This window comes from Mus pahari, chromosome 14, assembly GCF_900095145.1.
Source record: "Mus pahari chromosome 14, PAHARI_EIJ_v1.1, whole genome shotgun sequence".
NCBI lineage: Eukaryota > Metazoa > Chordata > Mammalia > Rodentia > Muridae > Mus > Mus pahari.
Genome location: NC_034603.1, coordinates 85,488,229 through 85,511,745, shown reverse-complemented (window position 1 = coordinate 85,511,745; position 23,517 = coordinate 85,488,229). Strand labels below are relative to the sequence as shown.

The 23,517-nt window shown below is 52.8% G+C and overlaps 1 protein-coding gene across 1 annotated transcript in view; it reads left to right on the top strand.

Moving 5' to 3' along the window:
• Window positions 1-13,922: 13,922 nt before the first annotated feature.
• Timp2 (TIMP metallopeptidase inhibitor 2) overlaps window positions 13,923-23,517 on the top strand; it is a 49,532-nt gene continuing 39,937 nt past the window's right edge. Inside the window, exon 1 of the mRNA XM_029546192.1 lies at window positions 13,923-14,370. Within this exon, the coding sequence (XP_029402052.1) occupies window positions 14,241-14,370 (130 nt within the window). The 5' untranslated portion in view covers window positions 13,923-14,240. The remainder of the gene's footprint in view (window positions 14,371-23,517) is intronic.

The window sequence follows — 23,517 nt, the reverse complement described above, 5'->3', positions numbered from 1 at the left end:
TGTAGCCCTGGCTGTCCTGGAACTCACTTTGTAGACCAGGCTGGCCTTGAACTCAGAAATCTGCCTGCCTCTGCCTCCCGAGTGCTGGGATTGCAGGCGTGGCCGCCACTCCCGGCTTAGCCTCTTCTTTGTTAATAGTGATACTGAGATGTGATTCACATATGCATAGTAAATCCATTTACAGTGAATAATCCTGTGGGGAGGTTAGCGTTGTTGGGAGGCTTAAAATATCTATTTTTATGTATATTTCTGTTTTGCTTTCCTGTATGTATGTACACCACATGTATGCAGTGCCCACAAGGCCACAAGAGGTCGCTAGATTCCCTATTTTTACAGACTGTCGCAAGGCACCATGTGGGATCTGATAACAGAACCATAATCCTTTGGGGTTTTTGTTGTTGTTGTTTTAATTTATTTATTATTATATCTAAGTACACTGTCGCTGTCTTCAGATGCACCAGAAGAGGGCGTCAGATCTCATTACGGATGGTTGTGAGCCACCATTTGGTTGCTGGGATTTGAACTCAGGACCTTCGGAAGATCAGTTGGTGCTCTTAACCACTGAGCCATCTCTCCAGCCCACCATAGTCCTTTGTACTAGCACCACTGCTCTTGACCCCTGAGCCACCTCTCCAGACCCTGGTTCTGGAATGTACACATCCACCAAGTCTTGCAACTGCCAATCAACACGAGAATATTTTTGTCATTTATACAGAAACTATCTACTCTTTAGCTCTCAACCCTTCCCTTCCACCCCAGCTCTCCACAGCCACTGTCTCAGGAGTGGACTTCAGTGAGTCTTTCTTGTGTGGATTCCTCCACCAATCATCGTGTTCTTTTCTTCTGTGTGTGTGTAGTATTGGGGATGGAGCCCAGAGTCTTGCTAAGTAAGCCAAACTGGCCTCAACGCCACAATCCTCCTGTCTCAACCTCCTGAGTACTAGGGATATGGGTGTGAACCATCACATCTTCCTCCTGAGTACTGGGGATATGGGTGTGAACCATCACATCTTCCTCCTGAATACTGGGGATATGGGTGTGAACCATCACATCTTCCTCCTGAGTACTGGGAACATGGGTGTGAACCATCACATCTTCCTCCTGAGTACTGGGGATATGGGTGTGAACCATCACATCTTCCTTGGCCTAGTATTTTTGAGATTCACTCATGGAACACTCATAAGAACTTCACTCTCATGGCTGCATAACAGTCTCTTGCATGGATACGCTCATCCGTTCACTATTAGATAATGTACTGGCTGGCTTTGAGTGTCAACTTGACACAACAAGCTGGAGTCATCACAGAGAAAGGAGCCTCCCTTGAGGAAATGCCTCCATGAGATCCAGCTGTAATGCATTTTCTCAACTAGTGATCTAGAGGGGAGGACTTAGCCTATTGTGGGTAGTCCTGGGTTCTACAAGAAAGCAGGCTGAGCAAGCCAGGGCAAGCAAGCCAGTAAGCAGCATCCCTCTATGGCCTCTGCATCAACTCCTGCTTCCTGACCTGCTTGAGTTCCAGTCCTGACTTCCTTTGGTGATGAACAGCAGTATGGAAGTGTAAGCCGAATAAACCCTTTCCTCCCCAACTTGCTTCTTGGTCATGACGCTTGTGCAGGAACAGAAACCCTGACTAAGGCAGATGGACAGTTTTTAAAGATTTATTTTTACATGTGTAGGTGTTTTTGCATGCATGTGTGTCTGTTTACCATGTGCACACAGTATCAGAAGAGAGTGGATCCCCTGGACCTGGAGTTATATATAATTGCGAGTCACTATGTTGTTGGGAGCGGATGCTGTTGTTGATTAACCCGCTTTAATCTTCCCAGCAGCGGCATGCGAGTTCCTCAATAACGCCCCAATATTGTGGATTCTCAGATGAAAGACACACACGCAGCTTATATTTAATATGCCTTAACCAGCTCAATGGCTGGGCCACTCCCAAGCTTCCATGTTGCTGACGCCTCCCCTCCGATACTCCTGAGTTATTACTTACTAAAAATATTTCATCTTTGCTACCCTAGACCCAATTGTGGGGGAGGGACCTGGGCTGCTCTTCCCTGACTCTTACGTGATTGTAAGCTTTCTCTTCTATCAAACCAGGATCTTATCCCTTTCTTGGCCTGGCAACCCTTTCCCTCCTTCCTTCCTTTGTTTTGTTTTGGTTTGGTTTTGGTTTTTTCGAGACAGGGTTTCCTCTAGCTGTCTTGGAACTCACTTTGTAGACCAGGTTGGCCTCGAACTCAGAAATCTGCCTGCCTCTGCCTCCCAAGTGCTGGGATTAAAGGCGTGCGCCACCATCGCCCGGCTCTTCCTTTGTTTTTTTGCCTGGGACTCTTAAAAATCCCACCTCTGTCTCCCTGCCCAACCATTGGCCTCCAGCAACTTAATATTTACCAATCAAAGCCAACGGAAGCTGTGGATCCTCAGCATCTTACGTACAGACGTGCGAATTCCGGTGTAATTTTTGGGAACCCAATTAACATAATACAAGCAATAAGCCAAATCTACAACAGGGAACTGAGTTCAGGTCTTCTGCAAGAGCAGCCAGTGCTCTTACCCGCTGACTCATCTCCCCAGCGGAGGTGGACTTTGTGCTTGTCTGTTTTCCGTTTGGGGTTTTTTGAGACAAAGTATCAATGTGTAGCCTTCCCTAGACTCAGACTGGGAGAGCCACTTGCCTCTGCTTTCTGACTGCTGTCTGGGTTTAATGGTGTGGTTGTGATGGACATCTTTGATAGAGAAATTTGGGGCTGTGGTGACTCCATCATTCAGGCTTCCACATCTCAGGACAGTGCTCACAGTAGCAACTCTCTTATGTCACCGCCCTTCAGAACAGCAGACAGAGCTCTTGCCGCCCTGGGTCCAGAGAGAGAGGATGGTTATGAAAGCCCTACTGTCTCAGCCATAGATCTGTTGTGTTTCTCCTTCTGCCAACCAGGCCAAGGGTCACACTTGCATCCTTGAGTCTGTGAGCCAAGTCCCCCTTCCCTGCCCGCTCCTGTTTTCCTTCTCAGATCACACAGAGAGAACCTGAAAGCAGTACTTTCCCTGGCAGCCAACATGAGAGCAGCAGCCAGGACACCTTCCAGATGACCCTCCATCCCGGAGCAGCCAGGACACACCCACCAAATGACCCTCCATCCTGGAGCAGCCAGGACACACCTTCCAGATGACCCTCCAGCCTGGAGCAGCCGCCAGTTGTTTGGATTTCCCTCTCTACCAGGGCTGGGGAGATCAGAGGGCTGGGAACAGACCTCTCTCAAACTTCAGGAACAGGGTCAGAAAGTATGGTGCTTCCTCCAGGGCTAGGCTTTGAGAGCATCTTCCATTCTGGAAAAGTCCAAGGGGGCCTATTGTTTCCTAGGCGGGCTGTTGTGACTCAAGTGTCTTCCTTCCCACCCAGGGGCTTCCTGAGGGGACATTGTGATCTCCCTAGAATGCAGCTCTTTTCCTTTCTGACCCGTGCAGACCCAGCCCACAGACCCTAAGGCTTTGCACACCTGTTAGAGATGTGGCCACAGCCATGGAGCCAGGCATGGGGGCAGTCAGTTGTCAGATCCTCAGTTACACTCAGGTGGAGAACAGACCTTGGAGAGGAAAGAATTGAAAGGAAGGATTTGAGCTAAGAGTCCTGGTGGAGTTGGAGGGACAGTGGTACCAGGTCATGGACTTGCCTGGAAAGTACACAAGGACAAGGCAGGTGGGGTGGAGACATGCTGGGAAATGGGAGGAGCCACACCAGGTAGTGGGAGGAGCCATGCTAGGTAGGCTGTGAGGGAGTACAGACACACACACATACAAATAAACATTTTTTTTTTAAAGGGAACTATGATATCTGGTATTTACTACAAAAGAACTTCTAATGAGTAGACAACAGGGCAACCAGACTGGCTAATGTGATACTTGGCAGCGATCATCTTAGAAATGAGACCTCGGTGCCTCCTACGGTCTGGTCATGGGTGAGCCAAGGTCGGTGGCTCAGGTGATGACAGTGAGCTGGGCTTCACCACTGCCTGCTGCCAGCTAAACCCCCACCCAGGTTCAGGTTCAACAGGAACCCTTGGCTCTGAGTAATGACTATGCCTTCCTCTCTGACGGAACATGTGTTTCCAATCTTTCTGCTCAGCAGTGAGTCACCACCAACAGCTGCTGCCGGCTCCCCGCACCAAGACTCATCTCAGACCCTGCTGACCGCTGGCTCCACCCCGCTCCCCTCCTCACAGCCAGCCTGGCTCCTGAGCCCTGGCCTTCCCCATCCAGCACACTGGCTCTCCAAGTGTGCCTACCCCGCTGTCTGGAAGACTCTGCCTCCAACCCCTGAACCATTATTTCTCCCAGGCAGCAGCCTTCACCCCTCACTTGGGCCCCTACGAGGCTCTAGGCACCACCATTGTGTGGCGCCTGTTACACGCTGTATTTCGTGTGTGTGTGTGTGTGTGTGTGTGTGTGTGTGTGTAGACCAGAGGTCACATTGGGGTGTCTTCTTCAATACTCTCCCCCTTATTTTTTGAGGCAGAGTCTCTCACTGAACCTAGAGCTATTGGTTCAGGTAGAGTGGCTGGCCACACCACCCCAGAGATAGAGCCTGACTCTGCCTCCCTAGTACAAGGCTTGCAGGCACAGCCACCACACTCTGCTCTTACACAGGATCAAAGTCACTTTACCTACTGAGCCATCTTCCAAGCCCATGCCTTTTATTTCCTACCGAACGGCCGTTTGTGTCACCCAAGAGGAGGGAGACCCTGTTTATCCCATCTGTAGCCCCCCAGGTTCTGAACAGCCTTGGCACATGGCTTGTGTGCCCAAGAAATACTTTTGAGCAAATGAACTACAACCTTAAGAGACATTCACCTGGAGGCTGGCCTGGTGGCACATACTTGTAATCCCAGTGCTCTGGAGGCAGCTGGATCTCTGTGAGTTCGTTCATGGCCAGCCTGGTTTGCAAAGAGAGTTCCAAGCCAGCCAGGGACCCTTTCTCAACAAAACAGAGTAAAAGAAATATTCAGTGGATTGGGAAGACAGACCTGCGAACAAGTCAGCCGTGAGACAAGCCACAGCAGTCTAAAATAAGGCCACAGTGGTAGGTCACTGGGCACAGTCCTTTTTTATCCCTCATCAAGCCACTCTCTGTCACCATGCCGTCCCAACTCTGGGACTGGAACAGTCTCTATCATGTTCAGGATTTTAGGTGGAGGAGTGTGAGGGCTGAGCGGGCTCCACAGGGAAGGGATATTTAATGGGGCAGGGGTGGCCACCAAGAGTGACTAGAGGGACATGTCCCAGACATTCCCTGCCCCCCCCCCCAGCACCAGAATTATAGCACAAATGACCAGGTGCTGAGGCAGCGCCCACAGCCTCCTCCTACCTCTGCAGGGAACCCAGCAGGGACCCTGTGCTGGGAGCCATGGTCTCCCTGCGGTCCCCTGACTTTACCTGTGTGCACAGCGGCACAGCTCTGTAGGCAGGAGAAGCAGAGAAGGGGGCTGAGGAGGCAGGATGAGTAGCTATCACCTGGGTCCCCGGGTCACAGGACACCAGGACAGAACCAGATGACAGGGTCAGTCACAGGGTGCATTTCTGCCCAGGAAGCTCCAGGCACAAGTGGATACCACTACCCTGAGTGGCTCCTCTTGCCTTTGGTGCTGAACAGCCCTTTACAGCTGAGGGAGAGCCGAGCAGGCTGAAGCAAAGCGGAGAAGCTGGATCTGAACCTCAGACAGCAGAGGAAATGCAGGACACCATGCCTCCTTTCCCGGGAAGCCTCGCTCCCCCTCTTCTTTCTCATCTCTTTGCTGGAGTGAGACCCACCCCAAGCCAGGTCCCTCTGCCTCTGGAGAGAAGAGGGCTGACTTTACACCTAGAGGTGATAGCCCCTGTGCATTCCTGGCTGAGGGGTGGGGTCACAGCACCTCCAGAAAAGAGGAGAAAGGGAGGGGAGGCCAGACAGGAGCGCAGAAAGGAAAAGAGGACCTGGGAGAATTGAGGGGTGGGTTCTCTACACAGCCTTACCATGCGATTTACTGCAGCACTCGGCCTGCAGCTCACCACAGAGCCCAGCCTCCCTTCTGTTTGGATTAGGTAATGACGTCATGGCCAAAAGCTGTCACTCCCCAGCACCAAAGGAAGCAGAGGATGGTGGTGGTGGCGGGAAACCCGAGCCTCTAGAGCCTCCCATCCGGGGACTAGAGAGACTAGCCAGACTAGCTGACTATCAGGCCAGGGAACCTGAAACCACCACCCTCAGGCAACCCCTGCTGAGCTGGGCAGCAAGCTTTGGGTCCCTCAGGGTCCCTCACCCCTCCCCGCCTGCCAAGGCTGCTTCTTGGGGAAAGGCAGGGCAGAGGGGCGAAGGTTCTCATCACAACCCGCTCATGAGCGAAAGCACATGACCACATGCCCAGGGCCAAGAGGAAATAGCCTGGGCATGAGGAAATGAGAGCCGCCAGGGGCGTCCACTCCCCACATCGGCTACATTCCTCAGTGCTTCACCGAAGTGGTCTGGAGGGTCCCGGAGAGCCCAGGAGGGGCAGGGGGGGACCAGAGGAGGAATGGGGGTGAGGGAGGGGGAGGGGGCAGACAGGGGCCAGGGGGTTGAAGGGGGGGCAGAGGAGGAGAAGGGGAAGCCAGAGACTTTTAAGAACCCAAAGCCACAGCAGCTTGCTCTCCAAACCCCTTTTCTGAGAAGAGGGCATGGATCCCTGGCTTTGCCTCCTTCTTAGGATGGAAGCCCCGAGAAAGAGAGAGGAGGGACCTGGCCCCTGCAGAGTCCCTCCCTGTGACAGCAGCCTGCACAGGCTGAAGCTGGGCCATCCCTGTCAAGTCAGCCTTCCTCTGGGATGCTGGCCCATCCAGCATAGTTCAGATGTGGCAATTCTTTGGGGCCAAGCATCACAAGGCTTCCTGTTCCCCACCAGGACACCCTCCCTCTCTCTATCCACCCCTCCCTCCCTCCCTCCCTCCCTCCTCCCTTCCAGTCTGAAGTCTCTGTACCAACATTGGTGGGGGCAGGACTGTCGCTGTGAAGTTAGGCCTTACATCAGGTTGTCTGTAGGTTGGCTAGGGAATGCTTCGCTCACAGGCTTATGGGATGCACACCTGGGAAAGGGAAGCCATGTTGTGGGAGATGCCAAGCCCCCCTCTCTTTAAAGATGGATGGGACGGGACAACAGGAAAGCCAAAATGAAAGGAGCAGTGGGCCAAGCAAATGTCACCCTAAACGTGGGTACTTGATGAGCTATGGTAAAGGCCTTCCCACTGCCACAGAGGGAAGAGTTCTAAGGCTGGGGGACGGCTGTCCTGTCACTGCCAACCTTCACCCTCGCCTGACCCCACCCGCCCCCAGCTCCTGATACCTGGATGTCCTGGTGAGCATCCGTTCGGATTAGAGGCATTCAGTGTCACACACAGAGATGACAGGGACCTACCTTACCATGCCTGGTTCTGTAAGTTAATCGTATCTCCTATCTTCCCTATGTCCCTGACCAGGGTGGATGATAGTGTGGAACAGAACTCCCACCTGGGCCTCCAGGTCCCTGGTTCGTTCCCAAGCGGAGTGTTGTTTGCTTGGCAGAACAGAAGCCGCTCTCCAACATTCTGTTGCTTGCTTTACTCAGAGCCAAGAATCTGTAGCCATTTCTTCCTTTGAATCCACTAGTCAATCAGTCAGTCCATCAATCAAGTTTACCGTCTGCGAGTCCCAGCATGCACACTGGACAGTATTTGTGCACGGGCCAGAAGTTCTCAGCCCCTGTCCTCCGGAAGATGAGTCCCTCCTATGCTGCTGTGCTGTGTACCTGAAGCCCCATCAACACGCCAAGACTTAGAAGCCAGGCTCCAAATGAAAGGTGTGGATTAAGGAGTGAAACTTCTGGGCTGGCGAGATGGCTCAGCGGGGAAGAGCACTGCCTGCTCTTCCAAAGGTCCTGTGTTCAAATCCCAGCAACCACATGGTGGCTCACAACCACTCATGAGATCTCAGCTCCTCTTCTGGTGCCAGCTACAGTGTACTTATCTATAATAATAAACAAATCTTAACAAAAAAAAAAAAAAGAAATGAAACTTCTATGGAAATGCTTTCTTAGTGCGTCCACTGTCAAGCTGTGGCAGGGCTGCACCCTGTCTGCAGGTCCAAGCTCTGTGAACTCACCATCTTGTCAGCCATGGAATGTCCTGAGTAAACAGTGGAGCCAGAAGGACGGACCCCACCTGCCTGATGCAGCCAAGACTCTGATGCCCGTCTGGGTGGGGAGGCTCATCACAGCGCTGATCGGAATCCCAGGTCACACTGCTGATCGGAATCCCAGGTCACACTAGTACAGTCTCCTCCCAGAGATCCTTAAACCCATGCCCACCTCCCTACAGCCTTCCGCTTCCAGCTCCCTTGAGTCCTGCCCGAGACCCCTCCCCCACAACCGCCTCTAGAGCTTCCTGTTGTTGGCACAGGTCTACCTCCTTGGCACGTGTGGCCGGTTTTGATGCCCGTGTCTGAGAAGAGCGTCTGGCTCTCCAGGAACCTGCCGGAAAGAGGGGGGGGGGGCTTCCGATCTGCTCAAGCTGTTGCTGAGGAGAGAACGTGCCACGTGCTGGGGGAGATGGGGCAAGCAGGGTGGGTCCGGAGATGGTAGAGCTTCCCCTAGGCTCACTCATCCTGAGTACCAGTATGCCTGTCCCACCCAAAGACACCCTGCTTCGGGTTCCCAGGAAGAAGCATGAGGGAGGTGTCCTGGCCCGGACAGTGTTTACTGGGTCTACCCCGCACATGTTTGCTGGGTGTGTCGGATGTGGGAGGGATGGGCACACAGCTCTGCATGGCTTCAGGCCCCAGGCTGGGAGTCTCTTCCAAGTGTGATAGTGGCAAGTGTGGATCCGCCAGCCTGGAAAAACCTCTCCACAGACCTCCCGCTTGTCAACGTGGAAGCACTGCCGCCTCCCATCTGTCAGGAGAGTACCCAAGACACTACCTAGGGGCGTAGCTCGTTTGCTAGTGTTTGCCAAGCATTTACAATGTTCCAGAGATGCATAAATGGGGAGGAGTGGGAGGTCCCTGAATCCTGACACTCAGGAAGGGACGAGGAGTTCAAGCCCATCTTCTGAGACTAGCCTGTGGTGCCGGAGCACAGAGACCAAACCCTTCCTTTTCCCTACCCCCTAAAGCCAGAGAGATGGAGGCTGTTTGGGGTTGATGGCAGGGAGTGACCAGATCCAGTGCCAGCCAGCATTGGCCCCACCCCCACAGAGGAGAGTCAGGGCTCTGAGTGGCAGCCCTTTCTCCAAGGTTGGTCTACTTTATATGCTGCCTGGTGCCTGCAGAGGTCAGAAGAGGGCATTGGATGCTCTGGGGCTAAAGGTACAAATAGTTGTAAGCCACACCATCTGGGTGCTGGGAACTGAACCCAAGTCCTTTGCACGAGCAACCGAGCCCCTAACTGCCGAGCCAGCTCTCCAGCCCCTGGTTTCCAGGTCTTCGTTGTTTCTTTTTCAGAGACAGGGTCTCGCCCTGGAGTTGAAACTCCTCCTGCCTCAGCCTCCTGGACTGGGATCAGGCACGCGTGCTGCCCCATCCGTTTAGGAAAGCAGAGGGTTTTGCTTTGTTTGTTTTGTGGGGGGATTCGAACCTCCAGACTCCGTATCTAACTGAAAATGGCCTTGGTCTTCTGATCTCCCTGCATCAGCCCGTCCAGTTTCGAGGTCACAGCTGTGTACCCACACACCATTTGAGGAAGGGTTTTTGGGTTTTTCTTAATCATCAACTTGCAGATAAGTCTGGGGAGTCAGCAGGGAAGGCACATAGAGCGCCTTCTGTTATCAGTCCCCAGGCGCTTGCTCCACTCAGTCCCCAGGCTTTTACTCCACTTGCCCGTCCTTCCAGAAGAAGCGTCCTGTCTGGTCCTGGTTCTCTCTGTTCCTCTCAGAACTCTCCCACCTCACTCAGAACACGTTCACCCTCTTGCTCCCATCCTCCCTGGTGGCATCTTCTCTCAGCCCTCTGACCTGGCCCCAGCCCCTCTCCTGTCTCCTTCCTCGGTCTCTATGGGTACATGTAGGATGGTGGCGAACTCCTGCCATCCCATGCAGGTAGAAATCACCATCTGCCCCGCTGGGGCTCCAGGATTCCAGACCTTTGCTCCACCAGGACCAGGCTATCTGTGCACAGCCCACCACCCCACAGGTACATCACTGTTCCTCAGTAAAACCAGCACAGTCCAGCTGCAGGGCCTGGGGGCCTATCTAACAAGCCAAAGTTGTCCCGGGGACTCTGTTAGCCCACCCACCCACATCAAGGGAAGAGGTGAAGGGCTAGGGGTGTACTTCATTTGAGAAGCTTGGCTACCATTCACCAAGCCCCAGCACTGAGCTAAACTCGGTATGGTGGGACCTCCATCACCCATAGCTACAGCACTCGAATAAGTGGAAGGAAAAGGAGATACCAAGAGGGAAGCTAGAGCCAGAGAGAAGGAAAAGCTTGCCCCATAGGCTTGGAGAAGACAGCCGCCGATGGGAGCATAGACATGGGGTGTTTTCTCACCCCCCAAAATGGATATATACCCATATTGTACCCATAAGCCCACCTGTGGCTGAGAAAGCCAGCATCTTGCTGAGGATGGGGCTCAACTGGTAGAGCCTAGCATGCATGAGGCCCTGGGTTTTATCCCTAGCACAGCCAAAAATAAGAAGTACAAAACTGTGTGTGGTGGTACACACCTTTTTTTTTTTTTTTTTGGTTTTTTCGAGATAGGGTTTCTCTGTGTAGTCCTGGCTGTCCTGGAACTCACTCTGTAGACCAGGCTGGCCTCGAACTCAGAAATCCTCCTGCCTCTGCCTCCCAAGTGCTGGGATTAAAGGTGTGCGCCACCACGCCCGGCTGGGACACACCTTTAATCCCAGCACGTGAGACGGAGGACTAGGTGGAGGTAAAAGCTGAGACAGAGACAGGTAGGCCTCTGTGGGTTCGAGACCAGCTTGGTCTACAGAGTGAGTCCAGGACAGCTAGGGTTATGTAGAGAGCTCCAGTAATAGTCTCAAAAACAAACAAATAAAACTAAGAAGATTTTCAAATGTATTTATTTATTTTCATTTGTTTTATGTGTATAGGTGGTTTTATCTGCATGTATGTCTGAGAACCATGTGTATGTCTACTGTTTTCAGAGGCGAGAAGAGGGTATCAGATCCCCTGGGACAGGTGTTTGTGAGTCACCTTGTGGGTGCTGAGAATTGAACCCAGGTCCTCTGTAAGACCAGCCAGTGCCCTTAACCAGTGAGCTGTTTCTCCAGCCCCATAAATAGAATGTTCTAAGCAAGTCAGCACCTTTGCACATGGATGGGTGGCTCTTGCACATGGGTGGGGTGGCTTGTGGGGTGAAAGTGGTGCTGCAGGTGAGTGGGTACAGGTGGGAGGAGCCACTGGGTGGTGCCCTAGTTGTATCAGGCCCTGTCTCCTCCCCTGCTCTCCAAGCATTGGCACGGGTCCTCCCTTGTAACACTTTCAATCCTCACATCTGAGGGATTTCCACACTTGATCACTGCTTGTGCAGTGCCTGAAACTCTAAGAGACAGAATCCTAAGCTACTCATTTCTGTTGTAAACTCTCCTAGACTTGTAAAATTCAACAGCATTTCATTTAAAAGAATGAAAGAAAGGGACTCCAGGCAGCTGACATGCAGTAACTTTCTGAATCAACTGCATTCTGTGTTTATGTGTGTGTGTGTGTGTGTGTGTGTGTGTGTATGCGTGTGTGTGAGAGAGAGTCTATGCGTGCATGTGAATGTATGTGCATGTGTCTGTGTGTATTTATATATGTGTGTATCTGTGTGTCTATGTGTGTGAATATGTGTGTGTGCGCTTGTGTGCATGCGTGTGTGTCTGTGTATGTCTTATGTGTGTGTATAAGTGAATGTCATGTGTTTATGGGTGGTAGATGAGGTCAGAAAAGGGTGTTGAAGCCTCTGGAATTGGAGTTACAGGCAGTTGCAAGTCACCTGATGTGGATGCTGGGGTCCTCCTGAAAAGCAGGGAGTGAGCGAGCGTTCTCACCTGCGAGCATTCCCACCTGCGCATTCCCACCTGCAAGCGTTCTCACCTGCGAGCAAGTGTTCCTACCTGCGAGTGTTCCCACCTGCGAGCATTCCCACCTGAGCATTCCCACCTGCGAGCATTCCCACCTGAGCATTCCCACCTGTGCATTCCCACCTGCGAGCATTCCCACCTGCGAGCGTTCCCACCTGTGGATGGATCCACCGTCAGCATCAGCCGTGTGGTTTTGAAATAGGATCTTATGGAGATGGCAGACTGAGCAGGTTGGGCTGGCTGCAGGAATTCTCCCATTTCTACTTCCCTGGTGCTGGGATTACAACCACCACTCCTCCAAGGTGAGCTTTTTATTTGAGCCCTGGGGATCGAACTCAGACCCTTGTGCTTAAAAAGCAAGCACTGTACTGGCTGAGCCATTTCCCTGGCCCCTCAATCCTACCTTTAAAAAGCCAGCCCCAGGCATCACATTAGGGGTGGCAGACTCTATTTTAGGTTAGCAACAGTCAAAAAATGACTTTGGATTTGTCAAGGTGCTAAAAATAGCCACTCCGTCTAACATTTGTCTGAATTGTCTGTCTCTGAAGCAGAAAAACTACTTTTCCATTCTTCTGTTTCCCATCATTCTCTGGATCTCTTCCGCACCACACACTCTAGTGGGAAATTATACTTTTAAAAAAATTTAAGTGTGTTTGTGTGTGTGTGCAGGGACACACACACACATTTGTGCACATGAGTTCAGGTGTCCATGGAGGTCAGAAGCATCAGTACTGGTGAAGCTGAAGTTACAGGCGGCCGTGAGCCACTCAGCCTGGATGCTGGGACTCTAAGCCCAGTCCTCTGCAGGAACAGCAAGCGCTCTTCAGTGGGGAGCCACTGAGCAGCCTCCTTTTGTTCCTCTTCTTCCTCCTCCTCCTCCTCCTCCCCCTCCTCCCCCCTCCCCCTCCCTCTCTCTGAGGGTCAATACAGTGTCTCCTTATGTAGTCTATGCTAGCCTGGAATTCAGTACAGCCCAAGGCTACCTCAGACTCATGCCAGTTCTCCTTCTCAACCCCTGGAGTGTTGCCATGACAGGTGTGCGTCACTGTGCCTGGCTGCCATTTCTCTTTGTGTCATTTCCCCCAATTTTTGTCTATCTTGCTGGCCAACATCTGAGGACAAGGGTGATATCCCCTGTGCAAACCAGCAGGTGTGGACTGGCCATCCACCGCCACAGTCTTGCTTATCTCACCTTTCAGCTCCTTTGTCTTTCCAAGAACACAGAAGTCCGTTGGCCTAAGTCTATGGGCAGAGTGAGCACTCTGAGCAAAGGCAGCTCCGTGATGCTGACTGGCCTCTGGGCCCACTCCTTGCTCCTCTGCTCTTCCAAAATCTGGCCCATTTTACTCTCTTTTGTCCACCATAACTACACCCCAACCTCTCTTTAACAACTAGCCAAAGGCACTGGAAATTCTAAGGTCTCCAAGCACTCCACCCTCCCCCATGGGAGGGGGCTATGGGGAGTGACACTGGCCCCAGAGGGTGCTTGGAATTTATCCCATGGAAAGAGAAGTGAAGAAGACCTTGGGGCCAGGCCTGAGGAAAAAGTTGGACCGGAGGTCATGGGGATGGGAATGAGGGGGACGGCCTGGTGGCCTTTCAGGGACAAGGCCTGAGTTCCATTCAGAGTCGGGGGGGGGGGGGAGGCATCAGCCTTAACGCGTCGCACAGCAGGCCGTTTTCGTGTGTGGGTGCCAATCCAGCGCGCAGTCAGGTACGCAGCGCGCATGGCCCTACGGCGCAGCGTGCCAGGTGGTGCGGGAAGCCCGCAGCCTGTGCCAGGCTGGGCACAACAAAAGCCGGGGTTCTGGGGAGGGCTGGGCGGCGCGGCGCGGGAGGAGGGCTGTTGGGAGCGCCCGGCCTGCACTGGCCGCGAGCCACCGAGAGGAGGAGCAGAGGATCCTTGGAGCGCAATAAAACGGCGGCTCGGCCGGAGCCCGCAGCAAACACAGCCATAGAAGGCAGCGGAGGAGCCGAGCCGGGCTGCGCTCGCTCGCCGTCCCCCAGCCTCTTTCTTCTCCGCCGTGTGCACTGCCCTGCGCCGTCCCCTCGCCGCTGCGCCCCTTGACAAAGAGGACAGAAAGTTTGCGCGGGGGAGCGGGCCAGGTAAGGAGGGGCGTGCCCGGCGCCCCAGCCCGCGCCCCAGCAGCCGGACCCAGGCCCCCAGCGCGCCCGCCATGGGCGCCGCGGCCCGCAGCCTCCGGCTGGCGCTCGGCCTCCTGCTGCTAGCCACGCTGCTGCGCCCGGCCGACGCCTGCAGCTGCTCCCCGGTGCACCCGCAACAGGCGTTTTGCAATGCAGACGTAGGTAAGCGGCTGTACCCGTGTTCGCGCGGCCCACCTCTCTGCCCGTGCAGCCGGTTGGGGCTCTCCCTCTGCCATCCTGCAACTGAACGCCCCAAGCTCACTTTCTCCCTCCCCCGTAACCCCCCTCCACCGTTCGTCTCTTTTCTTTTCCCCTCTGAGCTAGAGGATGCTTGGCGACCTCAAAATTCCACCGAAATTCCGCAGCAGCTCCGGCCCCAGGAAAGGGAGCCAGGGAACGCTTGGGTGTTGGCAGGCCGCCTCCCTGGGATGCCAGCGCTGGGGGTGGGGGAGTGGGGAACACGCGGGGGGGTGTGCGATGGCTAAAGGACTGGGAACCCCGGGAAGAAACTTCCACAGGTGAGGTGCTGGCTGGGTGAGGAGGGCTTCTCTGCAGCCATTTGGGAGTTTTTGCTTAGCAGGGCAGAATGGAAGCCCCTACGCAGATCCCATGAGCACAGAGGGACAGAGGAAGGTTGCTAGAGTCTACTTCCCCGCTGAGTGTTCCCTAGAAGGCCCCACCACAGGACCAGGCAGGACCCAGGAGCCTGAATATTTGCTGCTGTTGACTTTTTATTATTATATTATTCAGGATGTCCACACGCACGAACGGGGGTGAGTGGGGGACATGACGACTTGGTGACCTACGGGGGTCAAGGGATTGTGTGGCTGCTTAGATTGCCTGGCATATATGTTACCCTTAGGACTCCTTAACCCAAAGGGTGGGTACAATCGAGCCAGGTAGGGGTAGCATATATAGTTATGTGGTCCTGGAAAAGCTGGCAGAAGTGGAAGGCTCCACTTGGAGTTGAGCCCCCGAAGGCCTCTCCTGTACTAGTCAGGCACTCAGCAGGTGAGACTGTGGCTCCCAGCCCGCCGCTGTCCCCCGTGGTTTGCCTTTTACATCTCTTCTGAGTATCCTGTGTCCCCTCTTCCGCACAGACAGAAACCAGAGTTCCTCTGTTTCTCTGGGTGTCAGAAATGTCCTCATGGTGCCCTTTCCGTGGCTCCTTGCCCCACCCTGCTTAGCTCTTTGGAGAGTTTTAGCTGATCCTATCTGTGGAGCTACCTAACTCAGCCCTCTTGGGCATAGGGTATAGTGCATGCCTGTGGAGAAGTTTGCAAATGCAGTCTGATGGGGGGTGGGGGAGATGAGATCCTTTGTGCAGCTTATCTCTGGGATGGTCAGCAAAATTTGGGATTGAGGAAGTGAATTCCCAGTTCCAGTGAGGGAATCCTTACAGTTTTCCCTCCAGGGGCATCCTGTGGGAGTGCGAGGGCATATGACCACATGTCTGCCTAGCAAGTTGTGAAGAACTTAGAGAAAAGCAGCATGCGGGCCTTGGGAGCCTGGTCCACAGGGGGGGGGGGGAAGAGCTGGCTTGGGAGACCCACACTGCTAGCTGCAGGTTGGAGTGGGGTACCTAGAATGACTCTTCTGTCTTTGCCCAGCCAAGGCAGTGCCAGGCTGGAAACCGCACTGGTCTGGTCTGGAGCAGAGGTCTGAGGCGCTCATCAATGCCCGGAGGCCCTTTTTGTGCTTGTACACTGATCTCTTTGCCTAGCTTTCCCAATGTTGGTGTCCAAAGCACTGGATCTAAGTCACCATGAAGGCTTCGAAGTCATCCCACCACAGAGGCCCTATCCCATAGCAGAGCGTCCCCAGTGGCTGCTGTGACAGAGGTTCACAAGTGGGTGCCCCAAAGCAATGGACTGACTGTTTCGTGGTTCCCGGGGTTCAGAAGTCAGAAATCCAGATGCTGGCAGGGCTGGCTTCTTTATGGCGTCTGACCCAGTTTGGAGGGGGGCACTGGTGGTACGCCTTAGTGTCCTTGGTGGGGGGTGGTGGTGGTGGTAGATGAATCTCTTTCACTTTTCCTTGTCTACATACGGCTATGCTCAATCCCCTCCTATAAGGACACCAGCCATTGGATTCAGTGTCTGCTTGAACCCATTTTGACTTGATGACATCAGCAGAGATTTCCAAATAGGGTTTTGTATTCGTAGGTCCTGGCTGGTGGCTAATTTGTGGAAGGGGCACCGTTGAACTCAGCACAGCCACGGTGTTCTGCCTTAGCCTCACTCACCCTTTCCAGGATTGACTAGCTTGGACCAAAAAAGGGAGCTGACACCTCAGGGTAGGGAAAGGCAGAGAACCCGCCATGTCAGCAGCGGCCTCCCCAGGTTCTGCTCTCCTGGGAGAGGTACAGGTTTGTGACTCGCTCACCAGGGCACTCTGGTGTGGCCAGGATCAGAAATGCCCATTGCTCTCTGGGGTTCCCAGATGGACACGAAGGCCCAGGCCAGACTTCGGCTGCTGTAGTTTTTCAAGGCACCTCAGATTTTGTATACCCAGGACCATGACCAGGGAGCCTGGAAAGCACCCATCAGTGTTTAATAAAGGTTGGCGTTCCCTGTGGCTACAGCCAGGATGCAGCTTTATTGCCTGGCGCAGCATCCGCCCAGGAGTGGATTCCTGGGAGGGATCTCTCGGCCAATATAGATCTGGAGCTGTAGAGGGCAAAGAGAATGTGACCCTTCGGTAGACAGGATGAGAGAAGGCCTGGCCCACTCAGGTCAGGACAGATGCGAACATGTGTCTGTGTCCTGGCACTGCTCAGGCATGCTGATGGTCTGATTCTCTCACCTAATGGAGTCTTTCGCGGCCTACTGCAAGCCTCAGGCAGCACCACATGGGAAAGCTGGAGTGACCAAACCTGATGAGCTACTTGGCAGACCATGGCTGCTTGGATTGCTCTCTGGCATCAGAGTATTCAGTAGAGAGAGGAAAAAACAAACAAACAAACAAACAAAACCCCACCCCTTCTACCCACGAAGTGAGACCTGAAGCCACAGTCAAGACCCAAAGGGCCAGGTCCCAGGGTGATCAGGGTGAGGACATACTGGCTTTCTATGGGGCCTGTTCGACTTTGTGTATGTGGTGACGGAGACCAGAGAGGTAGCAGTGGCCACTCCAGAAGGCATGCAGCACACACTCAGTAATGAGTCTGTCTTTGTTCAGTGTAAAAAGCAAAGCAAGGCACCACCAGCCCCTGGGAGCTTTGCATGGCTTTGGTGGACAGTGGCTCTCTGAGGAAAGCTCCGGCACCAGGTACAGGCTCTGCCTGGTCCTCAGGCATGGAGTTTTCATCCCGGGCTTGTCTATTGCAATGGACAAGTCCAGCATGTCTGGTTCTGCCTTACAGGACTGTCAGGGAGAAATGAGCCACTAGGGAGGGGAGACTCACAACCAGGGCAGGGCACAGGAGAGCTGGGTTTAAAGGTTAGGAGACACATGTAGACCCTTGCCAGTCGTCAGCAGATTGCCACTGGAGGTGTAAGAAAGGCAGACTTTGTGCAGCTCATGAAAATGATTAACCTAAGTGACAAATGCCAAAAATTTAGGGGTAAGCATGTGCAACTTAGAATGGATTTGCAGATTACAAAGGTAAAGATTCTACTGGCCATTGAGGAGGGCGATGCGTGAACCCTTTGACTAGGATTCCAATGGATGTGTGCTTTTGGGGAGGCTCTGGAATCTGACCTTCCCAGGGTTGAACAGCTCCCAGGGTTGGATGGAGCTAAGGAGGAATGACGTACCAATAAATCAGGGAGGTGTGGACTCTCCCACACCACGTGCTGAGTCCAGTGCCAGCCCAGGGCCTGCTCAGGCCTCTACATCTCCTGGTGGAATGGTCAGTTTCTTGGGGAGTTCCCTGGGGCACTGGTCTGGACAGTTTTCTTTCACCCCACCTTCATCTGGACCTCCACCTGGCTTTGAGCACGATGGCTCTCTAGATAGGAACCTGGATCTGGTGGGGGACCACTGATACCTAATGCCTAATGCTGTGGGTAGGGTAGACTACTTGCATTGGAACATGCTTGAGAGACGTGTTCCAGGCCCCCAAGAACTTGAGGGATGAGAAAAAAAATAACAAAGGGAAGGAGGAAGGTTCAGGCAATGGAGGAGGGGTCATGCAGGAGCCCCCACCTCACCCTCAACCCCGAGAGCTGGGCTCAAACACTTGTACTGGATGTTCACTCTGCCTCTTGCATATGCACACATGCTACTGGGGTACACACACACAAGCCTAGGACCAAACATCCCAAGGCTAGGATGGTTTCTACAGATGGTGGAAGTAAAATGTGTAGGATAGGCAGTGCAGAGCACATAAGCTGGGAAAGAATGCCACAGACATTGCTAAGTGCATCTTGATGGCGTCCAGAGTGAGCATCATTGGTGGACTGGACGTTCTGGATAGAGAGAGAGAGCAGGGGAGGGGGGAGCACTGCAGGTGCCCAGTGGCCGAGGAAGAGGGCTCAGGTGCTGGTGTAGACTGGGGTCAAGAGTCATGCCTTTGGTCACTCACAAGGTCACATGGTGCATTTCATCCCACAGTGGACCTACAGCAAGCCCTGGTGACAGGCTGTAGATTGGTGGCCGGAATCATGGATATCTGAAGCCTTAAGATCATTGAGATTTTTAAGGGCGTCTAGGCAATCCTATAGCTATTCTACAATGTGGCAACATCAGAGGTCAGAGATGGTGTGCTGATAGGATGTTTAATGGCTGCTTAGTTGATGAAAGTGCTAGGCCAGCGTCTTGGTTTGGTTGCTGGATCTGCATAAGATGATGATATAGTATTTAATGGCTACATAGTTGTTGAGAATGCTAGGCTAAGGTCTTGGTTTTGTTGCTAGATCTGCATAAGAATAGTGGAGTGGAGCCTGTGAGTGTCCCCAGGTGTGGCAGAGGGGAATCCAGCAGATGGAATATTGAAGATGCAAGGACAAGAGGTGGTCAAAGGATAAGAAATAAGGTAAACTTCTAGACCAAGTGTGGCCAAGATGCTTAGCATGTGAGGAGAGGCTGTGGTGTAGAGCCAGCAACTGCAGTCCTAAACCTCTTGGGACCCACTCAGCTGAATGCCCCTCCACCCCAAGTCTAGGGTGGCTGGACTCCATGCAGCCTGTAGTCCCAGCCTGATTTGTCTCTGTCATTGTTCCCATGTGCAGGAATGGAGAGGAATAGCTTGGGGACTTACACACAATGAGCTGCTCCCTTCTGGGGCTGTGTCCTCTGAGCATGTTAAAGCTTTGGAGTCCCTGACAAGGCAGACCGGGAGAGTACTCTGCCTTGCAAATTGAGGGATAGCTTTTATATAGTGGGTTTCTGCATATATCTTAGGGAGGAAACCCATCCTCAGTCAGCTGCAACTGCTTTTGTGCATAAATATTGATCAGAACTTCGTGATACTCCCGGGTATGGAGGGCTTGGCATGACTGTGTGGCTTAGACACCTGTGGGCCTGAGGTGGCTATGTGGCTTAGCTGCGTGGGCCCAATGTGGCACTGACTTAGACACCTGCTTCTCTTGTGATTTATTTCTTCTAAGCATGTACAATTGAATAGTTGCATTTGGATTGCTGACTGTACACAAGTTCTTTGACAGGTGCTCTGGGGAATTTGAAAAGAATGAGTCAGGCCCAGCACCTTCCTTGAGGGAAGTGAAGGATGGGGCTGTAGCTCCTGGGTGATCTCGTATGTGGTCCTGACAGGATCTGTTGGATGGAGAGATTATAGTAGAACCCTGGGCGATCCTGTTCTGTGGAGTTTATCAGGCCGGATAACCCTGGAGGTCAAGGGATCTGGAAACAGGGACAGAAAGACCTGGGATGATTAAGGGAGCAAGAAACCAGTGTGGTTGAGGCTTAGCTGGGTAGAGCCTCAGAGCCTGGGGTACGGTCAGTGAAACCAAGGGAGGCTTGTGGGAGCAATTCAGAGGCAGGAGCCCTGTGGAGACAATCTAGTGACCATGGGGCAGCGCCAACACCTGAGTTAGGGCTAACTAAGGACAGTGGAGCCTTACAAATAAACACCCACACACTAGAGTAGGCAGGCAGGTGTGTCCTAGCCTGGCCAGCTGGTTAGACGGGACAGGGCTTTGTGAGTTCTGTTGGGCTGTGGGCCTGGGTGAGGAAGTGCCCAGTCAGCTCTTTAGCAAACTGTGGAAAATGTAGGGGGAAGGGGGCTGGGGAGAGAACAGGAAATGGGGGAGGAGTCAGTAAGGGCGGGGCGCCTGCATTTACAGGGAAGTGTGGCCAGAGACTGGTTCTGCCCAGAGTGATGGCCAGAGACCAGCACAGTGACCTTGAGTCCCCGCCTCCAGTCCCATCTGTAAGATGGAGACAGTAACTCTCTCATGCCCCTCTTAGACTGAGGGTGAAGGAGGCAGGACAGAGGCCAGTGGCTCAGAAGCAGAGCCTACTGGTGACAGCAGCCAGGCCATCAGCTTCTTTTGTGCCTGACACTGAGTTGGACTTGCCTCTCAGGCCCCATTAACCCTCAGCCAATATTATTGAGGGCTGAGGTGCAGGTATCACATAGTAGTGGGAGCAAAGGAGAGAGAGACTTGATGCCTTCTGCCTCCATGGGAACCAGGTGACAGCCAGGGTCCTGGGAGGTAGCAGCAGCAATTATGGCAGCTGCCTTGAAGCTGCAGGTGCTGGTGTAGCCACACCCTCACGTCCTCCTGCTCCGCAACTTCTTTTTCTTTGGCTCCTCTGTTTTACATATGATAAAGTCTAAGGCCCAGGGCTGGCAAAAAATGGCTCTGTGATAAAGTCCCTTGCCACACCAACCTGGCAACCTGAGTTCAAGCCCCAGGATCCATATGACAGCAGGAGTAAACTGATTGCAAAGTTGACCTCTGATCTCCACATGTGTACCACGTGCAGTCACGCATTCACAGTAATAATAATAATAATAATAATAATTAAAAACAGCAAAAACCATCCCAAGGCCCAGACTGATAAAGGGGGGCACTCGTGGCCCTGTGGGTAGGAAGAGGTCTTTAAGCAAGAGGCATGTTTCTTGATTGGGGCCAGTTTGTACCCACATTGACTTGGAGTGGCCCCTGGGCAGCAGACTGAGGTTCCAGGAGTGATGCATGGCACCCTGAAGAGGGATGAAGTACTGGGTGGCAGGTGTGTCTGTGAGACTTGCCTGCCTGCCTGCCTGTCGGCAGAGGGGTGAATGTGAATTCAGTCCCTACTGTGGAGTCCGTTCTTACCGTAAAACGCAAACCGTTGTTTGCTGTAGGCCAGATTGATGTCACTAATCCAGAAACAGGTCAGAGCAGGTCAGTTCCACAAGCCCAGGTGCAGCCTGGGAGTTGAGCATGGTCGCTCTTAATTCTTGTCCAGGACACTGTTTTGACGTGCACACACTCGAGCGTTCACTTTCGCAATCATAAGGAGTGGAGACCCAGTTAAGAAGCCCAAGAGTACTGCCGCCTAGTCTGGACTAGCAGATTACTCTTTAGTGATAGTGTTCTAAGTGGGAAAGCAGGAGATGAGAAGATAAACAGAGCAAGCTGGTGTCCAGAGGTCTTGCACAAGCTAGGTCTTTTGCCAAGCAGATTTATTATGAAGTACAGCATCTTAGAATGGGACAGAGTCAGCAGAAAGCTATCATGCAATGGGTGAGACACAGCTAATCAATGTTGCACAAGGGGAACGCGGGACATCAGAGACAAGCACAGGGCAGCCTTGGAAGTGATAAGTCCAGTCTCAGGGTAGGAAGAATTGAGTTTTTAGGATCCAAAGCGCAACTCCTCCAAGGCCCTGGCCAGAGGCCCTTACTAGCTCTGCCAGGCATAATCCTGGTTGTAGACTTGGAATTATATTCCTTCTCCATACAGCAGAGCCTCAGGGAAAACCTTGAATCAGCCCAGCCCTCGATAGCCGCCACCAAACATGAGGGTGGGACCCCATTAGACATTCAGGCAGCCGGTTTCTATCCTAAATTTCAGAGGCAGCCACTGTCGTGGTAAATTTGCTGACAGTCTCCTGGCTTTTGCTCTTAGTGTGCATGCATGCATGTACATGCGCTGCATTCAGAAGACAACTTTCAGGAGCCGTGTCCCTCCTCCTTCCATCATGGGTCCTAGGTTCTAGGCATTGCCTTGGGACTATTGTATTTTATCTCTGACAAGGGCTCTGCTTGTCAGTATTATTCATTATTGAGTCATGATTCATGCACCATATAGATCGCCCCATAGAATGCTCAATTCATGGGAGCTGGAGAGATGGCTCAGGAGTTAAGAATACCTACTGCTCTTCCAGAGGACCTCAGTTTTATTCGCAGCATTCACGTCAGGTGACTCACAACTGTCTGTAACTGTAGCTCCAGGGGGTCCTATGTCCTCTTCTGGCCTCAAAGGCACTGCACTCACATGCACATATGTGTACACAGACTTACACATCGTGGTTTTTTTTGTTGTTTTTTTTTTAAAGATTTATTTATTTTTATTATATGTATATACATTGTAGCTATCCTCAGACACACCAGAAGAGGGTGTCAGTTCTCGTTACAGATGGTTGTGAGCCACCATGTGGTTGCTGGGATTTGAACTCAGGACCTTTGGAAGAGCAGTTGGTGCTCTTAACCACTGAGCCATCTCTCCAGCCCCCACACATCGTGTTTAAAGCATGTGACTTAGCGGGTTTTTTGTTTTGTTTTGTTTTTTTGTTTGGCGGCGGGGGGGGGGGAGGGTTCCAGACAGGGTTTCTCTGTATAACCCTGGCTGTCCTGGAACTCACTTTGTAGACAAGGCTGACCTCGAACTCAGAAATCCGCCTGCCTCTGCCTCCCACGCACCGGTGACTTAGTGTTTTTTAGTGGATCACAAGATCCCTTTCAAGATGACCTGTCTGGTTCACAGCACCCAGAGAACGAATGACCTCATCTGAGGCTTCCTGGGCAGCTTCAGGTTGTCTCTTTTCCCAGAGGAACCGGTCCTTTCCTGTGTATGCGGAGCACACTGCACCAGGACATGTGTGCCATCTCATTGTCTGACTTCGCCCCACAGAAGGAAGCTGACATCCCGATATTTTCTTGGCCTCTTTCCATGGTTGACAAAATTACTCTCATTCCTGGACAGATGGCCCATTGTAAATAAAGTTTTATTGAGATTGGGCATCGTCTGTGGCTATATCATGCTACAACATTGGGGGATGAATGAATATGGCTGACTATTTTGACCCTCGGGGTGTGACCCCTCAACACTCCTTCCCCTGTAGAAAAGTTTTCTCTGCCCCTGGCCTCAGGGCACAGCCGCAGATTTCTGGTTTGTGTTTGGTACGGTAGCT